This window comes from Manis javanica, chromosome 11, assembly GCF_040802235.1.
Source record: "Manis javanica isolate MJ-LG chromosome 11, MJ_LKY, whole genome shotgun sequence".
NCBI lineage: Eukaryota > Metazoa > Chordata > Mammalia > Pholidota > Manidae > Manis > Manis javanica.
Window position 1 is genome coordinate 100,802,511 of NC_133166.1, and position 11,843 is coordinate 100,814,353.

At 40.9% G+C, this 11,843-nt stretch overlaps 1 protein-coding gene across 7 annotated transcripts in view; it reads right to left on the reverse strand.

The window, feature by feature from the left end:
* CR2 (complement C3d receptor 2) overlaps positions 1 to 9,255 on the reverse strand; it is a 36,397-nt gene extending 27,142 nt beyond the window's left edge. For 3 of the 7 annotated variants that reach the window (XM_073217002.1, XM_073217001.1, XM_073217000.1), the window contains exons 1-5: positions 9,101 to 9,250; positions 2,963 to 3,142; positions 1,589 to 1,688; positions 1,075 to 1,160; positions 135 to 533 (exon numbers count right to left, since the gene is read on the reverse strand). In XM_073217002.1, the coding sequence (XP_073073103.1) occupies positions 135 to 533; positions 1,075 to 1,160; positions 1,589 to 1,688; positions 2,963 to 3,142; positions 9,101 to 9,158 (823 nt within the window). In that variant the 5' untranslated portion in view covers positions 9,159 to 9,250. Of the gene's footprint in view, positions 1 to 134; positions 534 to 1,074; positions 1,161 to 1,588; positions 1,689 to 2,962; positions 3,143 to 9,100 lie in introns of all 7 variants that reach the window. The other 4 variants (XM_073217006.1, XM_073217005.1, XM_073217004.1 and 1 more) reach the window with 2 other exon arrangements.
* Between the last annotated feature and the right edge of the window lie 2,588 nt (positions 9,256 to 11,843).

Genomic DNA, 11,843 nt, shown 5'->3' on the forward strand with positions numbered 1-11,843 from the left:
GTTTCAAATTCTTTAACCAGGATACCCAAGCCACATATACTATCTTTCTCTTCCTCTTCTTATAGGTGCCATGTGTCTGTTTCTCCAAAAGTCTCATTTTATTTCTATATCTCCTAAGTTTCAGCCCGACTCACCCTTGAAGCACTTTGGCAGAGGAGGATTCCATTTGCTGCCTGGTTGGCACCATACTGTGTGGCTGCCTTTCATGGTGAAGCCAGGCTTACACTTAAACATCACAGTATCATTTAAGGAAAATGAACGTCTAAATCCAGATTCCATAATTCCATTTTCAACTTCTGGAATTGGGCATTTGACTAGAGGAATACACTGAGGGGGAGGACCGCTCCAGATGCCAACTCGATTGTCTTTGCTGGTGCAGTATATTGACGACTGGCCCACCAGGTCAAACAGCTTTTTCCCGTTCTGTCCAACATGGCACCGATATGTCACCACCATTCCATAGTAAAAATACTCACTACTGCTGCTGAGAAAGTCCCCATTGGAGATGGCTGGGGGTGGTGCACAAGGAATAGCTTTTCAGGCAGTAGGTGGGAAAAGAGAGAATGCATTTTAGTGTTATACCTTCTGGAAATTTTGTCTTCACCTTTGCAAACCAACTTCACTTTAGCCTATAGTTAACGCATGTTGTTGAAATTTTGTGTCCTTGTCTCAAAGATGGTTCTAAATAGGAGGTAGCCAAGTAGGAAGATACATAGGAATGGCTTTATGATAACTCAAAGAACTGTAATCTGGTCACCAGTCCCTCCCCTCAACCCGAGTGTAGATCATCTGTTATGGAAGCCACCTAAGATGGACTACATTTTACATGGAATACAGTTGCAGTGTAATCTTGCGGCATATTTTAGATGTAAGCATTTATTTACTAGGAAACAACATCATCAAAGCAAGTATGGTGGGATTGGGAGGCATTAAATAAATAGCTCTGTGCTCAGAACTCCACAAACCAAGTGTAACCCTCCTGGGTACTCATTTTGATGTGTAGATGACCAGTTTCCCTCTAGAAGGGGACAAGAGGAATCACATAGGGTCCAATAAAGGGATCATTTTACTCACATTCACAAAAAGGCACATCCTTATCCCAAATTACAGTATTGTCTGAGATAATACATGTGGCAGATGAGTCACCAATGAGTCGGTATCTAAAGACAAAGAGATGACTGATCATCTCCCAGCTAGACGTACATTTTAGGAGAGCTTAGTTCTTTTTCCACTGAAAGAATGGCAAAGAATAGAACATCATGTATGATGACAAGAAGTGGTGATAGACTAAGGACTCTAAAGATTCAACGATCTAATGTCAAATGAAATCTGAACTCCTGGTCAGTAACACTGGAGGTTTAAAATTGGAAGAAGAGTAGCCCCAACTTCTCTCTTCTAGAGAGCCTCTCTGGTGGGTGATCCTGAAAAGTTGTCGCTGGATCAAATCAGAGAGATGATTCTATTCTTGTTTATCTGTTTTTAACAGTAGGTAGCAGTTACTCAGATCTCTTGTGGAAGACGGGTGGGTTCTGGCTCAAACTACTGCTCTAAAACCCAAGTGCCCTGGAGATGTCTCTTGCCAACTCACCCTGTATTACAAGAATATGTAATTGTTGACCCAAACACAATGCCCATGGGTGTGAGGACAGAGCCATGGAGGAGTTCACTGGGACTCATACATGATTTACCTACAAGGGAAAAGAAAACAAAACAGAATTGGGGACTGGGATTTGGGGGATGTTTTGTGTTTTATATTATATCTCAACCTAGCTGGACTTGCGGACTAGTCTACTCATGTTTATTCAGAAAACTTTTGACACGATACTACCTTTCAAAGGGTCAGTCAGCTCCAACTGTGCATAAAGCACGTAGCCTACATTTCTGAGCATGGATACAAGCATTATTTGTGGTCGACCATAATGTACAATCTCAATTTCCCCTTTTTATGTTCTGTCAGTTGATGGCATCATCTGTCAAGTCTTGTGGTAACAAAACCTCATAGTCATAATTTCCTTCCTATAACTCATTCTCTGCCCCCTGCCTTTCATTTAGTTGGTCACCAGATTGTAGTGACTGGATTCCAGAAGTCTCTCTGCAGGCCAATTATTTTGTCACTGCTGTAATCTCTCATTGGATCACTAATGAAATTTACCTTTCTAACTTTGGTCTCCATTGACCCACTTCTGTACTACTGCACACGTTCTCTTTCAGACGCACAAATGTGGTCATGGCACTCTCTACATATAAAAACTTGTAATGACTTACCATTGTTTATTGGACTAAATACATGGGCCATCATGGTGAAGCTTCAATCCACTTAATCAACTATTATTTCTTACCATGCACTTGATACTCCAACCACATGGAATTTTTCTATTTTCCAAAGATGTCATGTTCTTTTGTACCTCTATGCTTTTGTATATGCTATTTCCTCTGCCTAATTCTCTTAGGTAGCATACTATTTACTTCTCCATGACCTCACAGAACTTCATTTCTATAATGAAATTACGTCACAGCACTGTATTTGTTTAAAAGTTAGGCGCTACAATTAGTATGGGAGTCACTCAAAGGCAGAAACTAGAAGATTAATTTTTATATCTCTCCCTAGCCCATTATATAGCCTAATGTTTCATACTTAGTAGTTACTCAAGAGTACTTTTTGAATTGAATGGGATAAGAATGAGAGAAATCAACATTGCTTGTATACTAACTTCTAACCTCACTCTAGCAGTACGGAACCAGAACAATACAGAAAACCATCGAGCAAGGCCCCGGACTTGACAGGATAAATAGGGTTGGCCAGCTGTGATGACTTAACCCAAAATCCAATGCCCTTAGGAGTAAAAGAAAACATGGAGAACCCAGGAGCCCCCTTCATTTTAGATGACTTATTAGTTTGCTGTTTTTTTTCTCTTAAACATAACAGGATAGACCCCAAATGCCTCTATTACAGATTACTCACGTTTACAGAATTGCTGAGCATCTGACCACTTGGAGGTCTTTAGGCAGGTGGTAAAGAATGACTTCTTGAAATACCCAGGAAGGCATTCATATTCCCAAGTTGTCCCAACAGCAAACTCAGACTGATCACTCTGAATTTTAGGCTTAGCAAAAGGATACCTTGGCAGGAACTTACACTGACCTAGAGACAAAGACCACAGGGATATCAAAACTAAGAGAAGCTTAAACTTCTGACCTCCTTCTGCTTTGTCACCAATTACCTTGGCGACCTTGGTTTTTAGAAGACAGATCTAAAATGGAGAAATATTTTCTGGAAACCAAAGAACATAAACATTGCAGGATTGGTACGTATACAGAGAAATAAGTACAGAAATACAGACTTTTTAGGATAGACTTCAGAAGAAAAGCTGAGAAAGTAACTTTACATGAAATTCATAAAGACTCTGGAGTTGTTCCATCTCCTTATAAGCTCATAAATAAAAACTAAAACTTAATAAATAAAAACTTCTCTGAGATAGCACAGGGAACTAAAGTACACCAAGCACCTTGTAAGCTCAGCACAGGTATGATTCCCTAAGATTCCTTTCATGAACTGATTTATTATCTCAGACATTAAACCTTTAGGTCCTAACAAGAAGTAGATATGCTCATTCATTATTTTATTCCATTAACCTAGTAGAGTAATAATGTCCCCTAAGAAAATTTTTGTAAATGCTTTTCAGTAGGTATTCGATGAAAGTAGTCATTTGAGACAGTTCCCTGTGACTTAAAATAATAATGATATTGATAATTAAACAAATCTTATCCTGTAAGATGGGTAGCAAAGTGTAACATCCATACACTTGAGGATGTATCTGGAAAAATCATTTTATAGGTATAAAGACTGCTCAAGTCTCAACTCCAGAAAGGTGGTATATTTGAATATCAAATTTATAAGTCCCCTTCTTTTTCAAACAAGTCTGAAAGAGGTCAGGTGGAAATCAAAGAAAAAACATGGAATAACTGCCACCACGGTACACACAGAGCTCCGCAGGCTACAGCCAGACCTAGTCTTGCTGCAGCCTGACCCATCTGCTGGAGAAGCCATACAGACTGGCTCTGGAAATAGCCACCACTGTTGGGATCCAGATCTCACTGCAGATCTCTTCTCTTTCTTTCTTTGCTATCTCTGGTTTCCTCCATTAACACTGACAAATGTCTTCAAGGGCTTACCTGCGCAAGACAGCTGGATTCTATAGAGGAAGTCCGGGTTCGACCTCAATGAACACCAGTTTCCTGACCCGGACATTATTCGTACCAATTCACCCTGACCAAGTGATCCAACCTGTAATTAATTACCCAGTGTGAACAATGACAATACTAAATAATTCCACAGAAGCCAGAAAATCAAGTTAAGTTTACAAGATTTAATCCATAGCAATGGTATGGACTAAGATGGAATCAAGATCTTGAAACAGCAAAAAGCAGAGGATGCTTTATAACACGATCTTCCCAGTGAAAGGGGGCAAGAATGACAGTTTCTGTATGAGAAATAATGGGAAACTCTTATCCTCAATAAGAAGAATTGGAAATTCTCTCAGGAGGCACAAGCTCTCATTAGTAAGGAAATTGCCAAAATTCCAAGTCACGAGACAGAATTTCCAGCAATCATGCCTTCTTCCATGCCAGAAAAGGGAAGGTTAGTCCATGAACCATGAAGTACTGTGAATTTTCTTCAGGTCACTGCACCCTCTTCACATTTTTCTAAATTAAGGAGTAAAAATCAGAGTAGATCACGACTGGATCTAAAATAGAAGATGGTGGTACTACACTGACATATACATTCCTCAAACCATGTTAACAAAACTAACAGTTTCTGGAAAACAGGAATATGTCATTTCACTCTCTGTGTCTACGTGGCTTTATATGGAATGGCTTAGAAATCCATTTGAAATAAATAAAGAGCAAACATGATCATGAAAATAAACCTGAAAGTGAGGTCAGAGAGCAGATAGAAGGAGTTATTGAGAATGAGAATTATTATAATCAAATGACTTAATATAGGGTTTCCTGCCTATTTTTGAATGTCCCAGGGCTGAACCTGAAGACCCTCTAATATTTAGAGAGAGGGCCAAAGAGACAAAGAGTGAATAGACCAGTGCAGAATCAATAGGCAAGAGTGTTTCTGTTTTGGAAGATTTGTGAATGAAAACTGCTTCAAGAGGGAGGAAGTCAGCTTTTGCTGAAGGACTGATGAAAACAAGGGTAGAAAAATGATCATTGGATTTGCCAGAATGGAGGTCTATAGTGACCTTGCTGAGAGCAGCTGCAGGAGAATGTCTGGAATGGGTTAAGGAAATAAAGAAATGCGAGCAAGCAGTCGATGAGAAGTCTCACTGAGAAGGATGAGAAGAGGGATGGAAAAATGGGGTTCCACTGGCTCACGTGCAGCCCCCTCCGTGCTCCCAGTTAGGATGTCCCGGGGCATGTTTACCTGTTCTGATCCAACAGAGATGCAAATGGATGCTACAAGACAGGCTTTCTGCAGAGGTCAAGTCCTTGCAAAGGCAAGAAGGGGTGAAATGGGATCATGAACACAGAAGAGGAAGTACTTCTGTCAGGAGAAAGCACACTTTCTCCCATTTTTGCAGGAGGAAAGAGAACTCGTTCACTGAGCGTCTAGTTCCATGCTGGTATTAGGGATTCATCAGGCAAGAAGACAGATAAAGGCTTTGCTCTCATGGAACTTGTACCCAGTGAGGGAACAAATGTCAAACAAGGAAATAAATAAACAAGGAGGTTTCATAGGCGGACAGGTGCTCTGAGGAAAATAAAACACGGCTATGTGTTCAAGAGTGGCCTGGGGGGTCACACTCCATCAGACAAGAGTCAGAGAAGAGTGACCATGGAGCTGAGACCTGAGTGTCCAGAGGTAGACAGGCGGGGATGGTCTGTAGGAGGAGCATTTCAACAGAGGAATACCTCGTACAAAGGCTAAAAAATGAGACTGTGTTCAAGGAACCGAAAGAAGGCCAGGGTGGCTGGACCAGAAGGGGCAGGGAAGGGCAGAGAGAATTTCAGAGAAGCCAAGGCCAGTAGTTGAGGTTAAGGAACAAGGATTTTGTTCTGATAGGACAGGAAGCCCTTGGCAGGTTTTAGCATGGGAGAGAAAGGATCTGATCTCAGATGGAGGTAGATGATTGGCAATAAAGGAATTCCTATTTTATGATTTTGTTTTCTTAGTGTATGATGAGGTGAGGTGGGGCCATCAGTCATGGCAAGAGTGAATTTAAGAGTGCAGGAAATTTGGATTGGTTTAGTAGGAAAAACGCTCTAAGAAGGACATTTGCTTCCCATGTAACTTTGCTCATAGCAAGCAGCGAACCCTATAAAAGCTTGCTTCAGAATCCCCCAGAGTACTTTTTGAACCTCAGTTTCCTGGCCTCACCCCAAACCTGTGCATCTCTGGAAGGTGAGACGGAATCCAGGAACATGCATTTTTAAAAGACACTTCAATTCCCCCTCAAAATTAAAAACAGGACTACAATATGACCCGGTAATTCCCCTTCTAGGAATATATCCCAGAAAATGAAAACACTAACTCAAAAAGATATTGGCACCCCATGTTCTTAACAGCATTATTTACAATAGCCAAGATATGGAAATAACCTAAGTGTCCATCAGTGCATGAATGGATAAAGAAGTTGTGGCGTATATATACAATGGAATATTATTCAGCCACACAAAAACAAGGAAATTCTGTCTATTTGCAACAACATGAGTGGACTTTGAAGGCATTATGCTAAGTAAAATAAAAGAAAGACAGATGCGATATGATCTCATTTATATGTGGAATTAAAAAGAAAAAACAAGCCAAAAAAACACCCCAAACTCATAGAAAAAGAGATCAGATTTGTGGTTACCAGAATCAGGAGGTGAAGGGTTGAGATGCAGGGGGAACTGGAGGAAAGTGGTCAAAGAACACAAGCTTCCAGTTACTAGATAAGTACCAGTGAAACAATGTACAATGTGAAGTCATAGTTCACACAGCTGTACAATAGAGAAGAAAGTTAAGTGAGTAGATCCTAGGAGTTCTCACCATAAGCTTTTTTTCTTTCCATTTTATTGTATCTATATGAGGTGATGGATGTCAACCTATTGTAGTAATGATTTTACAATATACCTAAATCAATCGTGTATGTCTTAAATTTATACAGTGATATATATCAATTATTTCTCAACAAAACTGGAAAACTAAATTTAAAAAAAGGCAAAACAAAAACACTGAAAATTTTCTTAAGCATACTCAAGGGCAGGAACTGGTCAAGAGCCAAGGGACAGTGTAGGGAGGGCACACAGTAGAAGCAAAGGTCAGGAGGGGTATGTGGGCAAGACATGATCAAAGCACCAAAGGGTGACAGGCAAGATGAACAGTGCATTCATGAGAGGGAGCAATGGAGACTTAGGGGGACATGTAAGGAAGAAGGAAAGTAAAGGGCCTGAAAGGCTGAAGATGTTTGATTTTTTTTTAATCCCATGGTAGTAGGAAACCCTTTGAAAAATTTTTGAGCAAGGGAGTAGAATGATGAAAAAAATATATATGTATTTAAAAATTTTGGCTTTCATCACTGGAAGGGTTAAAGGTTGGAATCTGAATGAGAATGATTTATAAGAGAAGACGTTACACAGGTAATCATAATGCTTCAGGTTAGAATATTGGGTGTAAAAGTAAGACATCAGAAGCACATTAACTGTAACAGTTGACAGACAGGTCTTCCATTATGTGTGGAGTTAAGTGACCTGGAGGATGGTCCTTCTTTGGTACTGGGAGGGGATGCTCTAGCACACTTGGAGGAGATGACGAATTGTCAGGGCTGGTGAAGAATCTGATTGTCAGTTGATAATGTGCTCTCCGCATTTAGAAACAGGAATGGAGTGCTGGTGACAAGTCAGATCTGTGACTATGCCACACAGAGGTGTTGGAGAAAGTTAATGTGCATTTGTTCGAAGGGAGTTAATATGTAGGAGAGTGCGATGAGATCTGTTTGGGAAAATGTTCAGTTAAGAGTCTGGGGAAAGTTAAATGTCAGGGGGCAAAGTAAGATGATAGATCCAGCGTATGGAATACCCCTTAACACAAGCTGGGGGTGATTAAGCTTAAATACAGACTCCATAAAAACAGCATGACAAGTAGTCTTATTACTGATATGAATTAAGAGCCACAATCCTTGTTTGCCTAAAGTCATCTGATACTCACGGCAGCTCAGTAAGGTCTTAGCTTATCAATAGCTTCATTTTACAGATGAAGGAACTGAGGATCAAGGAGCTAAATGACTTGCCCAAAGCCACACAGTTATTGAGGTCTGCATACAGTAAGCTTTGTAAACTAGGAAGTCACTGTACTCTGGAGATAATTAGAAAGTTACATTCATCTTACCATCAAGAGATTCTTAATAAATTACAATACTTCTTTAAAATTAATCCAATTAGGATGAGGGGAGTTCTAATAAACATTGAATGAGACCGTCTGAAGCCCTGGGCATTACAGGGAGTAAATAACACGTGGACACTGTAGTTTTAATTCGCTTATCAACCTTTCTTTACGACTCCAGGTGTTCATCGTTCAGGATTTCTTTACTAGCATCACATCAAAGTTCAAAAAATTATGAGAACCATGCCTAGGAACCAGACAGTATTTTACTCTGGGGAGGCAGCGGAGGCTCTGCTAGTTTTATTGGGCAAGAGCGAGTTCAGGGCATGCATAAAGTCCCGCGCCCCAGAAGCATGCTGGTGAGAGCTTTGCATACGTTAAAGGCAGGTTTTGGTTACGCGGTCAGCGGTAGCGTTCAGCGCTAGCAGACGTCCGCCGAGAGCCCCAGCACCTGTTGAGTCCCCAGGGCTGGGAGCTCAGGGGGCAGATCATGCAGTGCCCCTCTGTGGTGCAGCCTCCAATTCTGGCGATCCCAGCCCTGGAAGGAGCAAGCCCTCCGGGACACCTGGGACCCAGAGATCGCGAGGGTCCCCCAGAGCGAGCGGGGATCAGGCAAGCTTCAGCACTGCTCCAGCCTTCTCGCTTTTGCCTCTCGGCTTTGCTTCGCGGCATAGAGACCGTGCCTACCCTGGGCGCGTCCCTACCTCTGTGCTGCCCCTCCCAGCTCACCGAGGACCCCTGGCGCAGCGAGCGCCAAGAAAACGCAGAGCAGGTGTGCGGCGCCCATCCCCGGCTGCAGCCCCAGCGGCGGGATGCTTTCGGAGACCCGCGAGCCTCCGGCAGGTCCAGGAGGGCAGGGCTGGAACAGCAAGCAGCTGCAAGGGAAGATGGGCCCTTAAATAGAGTCTGGCACCACGTGCTGGCTTTGCGCGCACACCTGCAGGCTGTCCGGGGGCGGGACTCCGGAGGCACTTAAGGAACGCAGAGGCTGCCAGGGACGCGCGCAGAGGAACTTGACCCAAATCTTTGGCTCAGACTCTAGTCCTGATGCAGAGGCTTTCCAGCTTTTTTGACCACATTACACAGAGCATCCTTCTGTCCCTCTGGAGAACTGAAACAAAAGTTACGCAAGATAGTGCTCACTTCCACTCATCTTCAATGCTCTCTCCTGTTCTCCCCTAGTCTGTGCTAAAATTCCGGTTTGCATCCCCTAAATTAATTTGAAAAGCTATTAATATTTCCAGCCCTCAGTTTGAAAAAGCAGTTTACTTAGAAATAAACAGCAGCCTCTGTTCTATCCTATTTATTTTGAAGTAATTCTACAGAAAAGTTGAAATAATGATACAAAGAATTCCTATATGCCTGTCACCTAGATCTTCAAATGCTAACAGTTTACTGTATTTTATCATTCTCTCTCAATAGCTACAGATGTAGTTACACATCTAGATATACATATGTGATTATATAACTATATATATTGTGACTTTGGAACTGTTTAAGGTAAATTATACTTAAATGTATAAGCATGACACTCTAAATGTATATTTTCTAAATTAGGACAATCTCTTACATAACTATAGTGCAATGAGCAATAACAGGATAATAATACTGATAACATGCTATTATCTAAATGACAGACTGTACTGAAATTTCTCCAGTCATCTAAATAATCTTCATTATAGCAAATACACACATACATACCTTTTTCTTTTTCTTGTCCAGAATCATTCTAGGATCACACATGGTATTTGATTGTTGTGTCTTTTTTTTTCTTATTTAAACTGGAAAATGTCCTCAGTCTCTTTTCATCTTTCATGACCTTGACATTTTTTGAAGAATACACAGCAACTATTTTGGTAGACAGAATTTTAAATTAGTTACCTATTGCCTAGTAACAAATTACTCTGGACTTGGTGATTTAAAGCAGGAATAAACATTTATTATCAGACACAGTTTCTTTGTGTGAGGAATTGGAGAGCAGCTTAGCTAAGTGGTCCTGGCTTGGGAATCTTTTAGGAGGCTACAGTGAGGACATTAGCTAGAACTATAGTTCAATCTAAGGGCTTGATAGGGGCCAGAGGAGTCACATCTAAGAGGGCTCAATCACGTGGTTCTTGGCTGGAGGTCTCATATCCTCACCATGTGGAGCTCATAAGAATATTTGAGGGTCTTTGTGACATGGTAGCTGGCTTCTCCCCAAACAAGGAAGCCCAGTCACAATGCCTTTTATAATCTATCCTCAGAAGTCACACTATGTTATTTCTATAATATCCTGTTGGATGCTGTAACGGTTAATTTTACCTGTCAACATGACTGGGCTATAGGATGCCCAAATATATGGTCAAACATTATTCTGAGTCTTTTTGTAAGGGTGTTTTTGGATGAAATTTACACTTTTTATATTGGTAACTGATATATTTATTTTATTCTTTCCATTTTGATTTTTCCTGTTTTATTGAGATATAATTAACATATGCTATTCTATTAGTTCAAGGTATATAGTATAATGATTTAATATATGTATATATTGTGAATTGATTACCACAGTAAAGTCAGTTAACTACCATCACCTACAGTTACAATTTTTTTTCTTATGGTGAGAACTATTTTTATATTAAAATTTTTAAATTAAGGTATTATTGATATGCAATCTTATTAAGGTTTCATATGAAAAAACAATGTGGTTACTACATTCACCCATGTTATCATGTCCCTCCCATACCACATTGCAGTCACTGCCCATCAGTATAGTAAGATGCCACAGAGTCACTATTTGCCTTCTCTGTGCTACACTGTCTTCCCCATGATCCCCCCCCACAGCATGTGTGTCAATCATAATACCCCTCAGTCCCCTTCTCCCTCCCCCTGCACCCTTCCTCCCCCACCCGTCCCCCTTGGTAACCGCTAGTCCCTTCTTGGAATCTGTGAGTCTGTTGCTGTTTTGTTCCTTCAGTTTTGCTTCATTGTTATACTCTGCAAATGAGGGAAATCATTTGGTACTTGTCTTTCTCCACCTGGCTTATTTCACTGAGCATAATATCCTCCAGCTCCTTCCATGTGGTTGCAAATGGTAGGATTTGTTTCTTTCTTATGGCTGAATAGTATTCCATTGTGTATATGTACCACCTCTTCTTTATACATTCGTCTACTGATGGACACTTAGGTTGCTTCCATATCTTGGCTATTGTAAATAGTGCTGCGATAAACACAGGGGTGCATATTTCTTTTTGAATCTCAGAAATTATATTCTTTGGGTAAATTCCTAGGAGTGGAATTCCCTGGTCAAATGGTATTTCTATTTTTAGTTTTTTGAGGAACCTCCATATTGCTTTCCACAATGGTTAAACTAGGTTACATTCCCACCAGCAGTGCAGGGGGGTTCCCCTTTCTCTGCATCCTAGCCAGCATTTGTTGTTCTTAGTCTTTTGATAATGGTCATCCTAACCGGTGTGAGGTGATATCTCATTGTGGT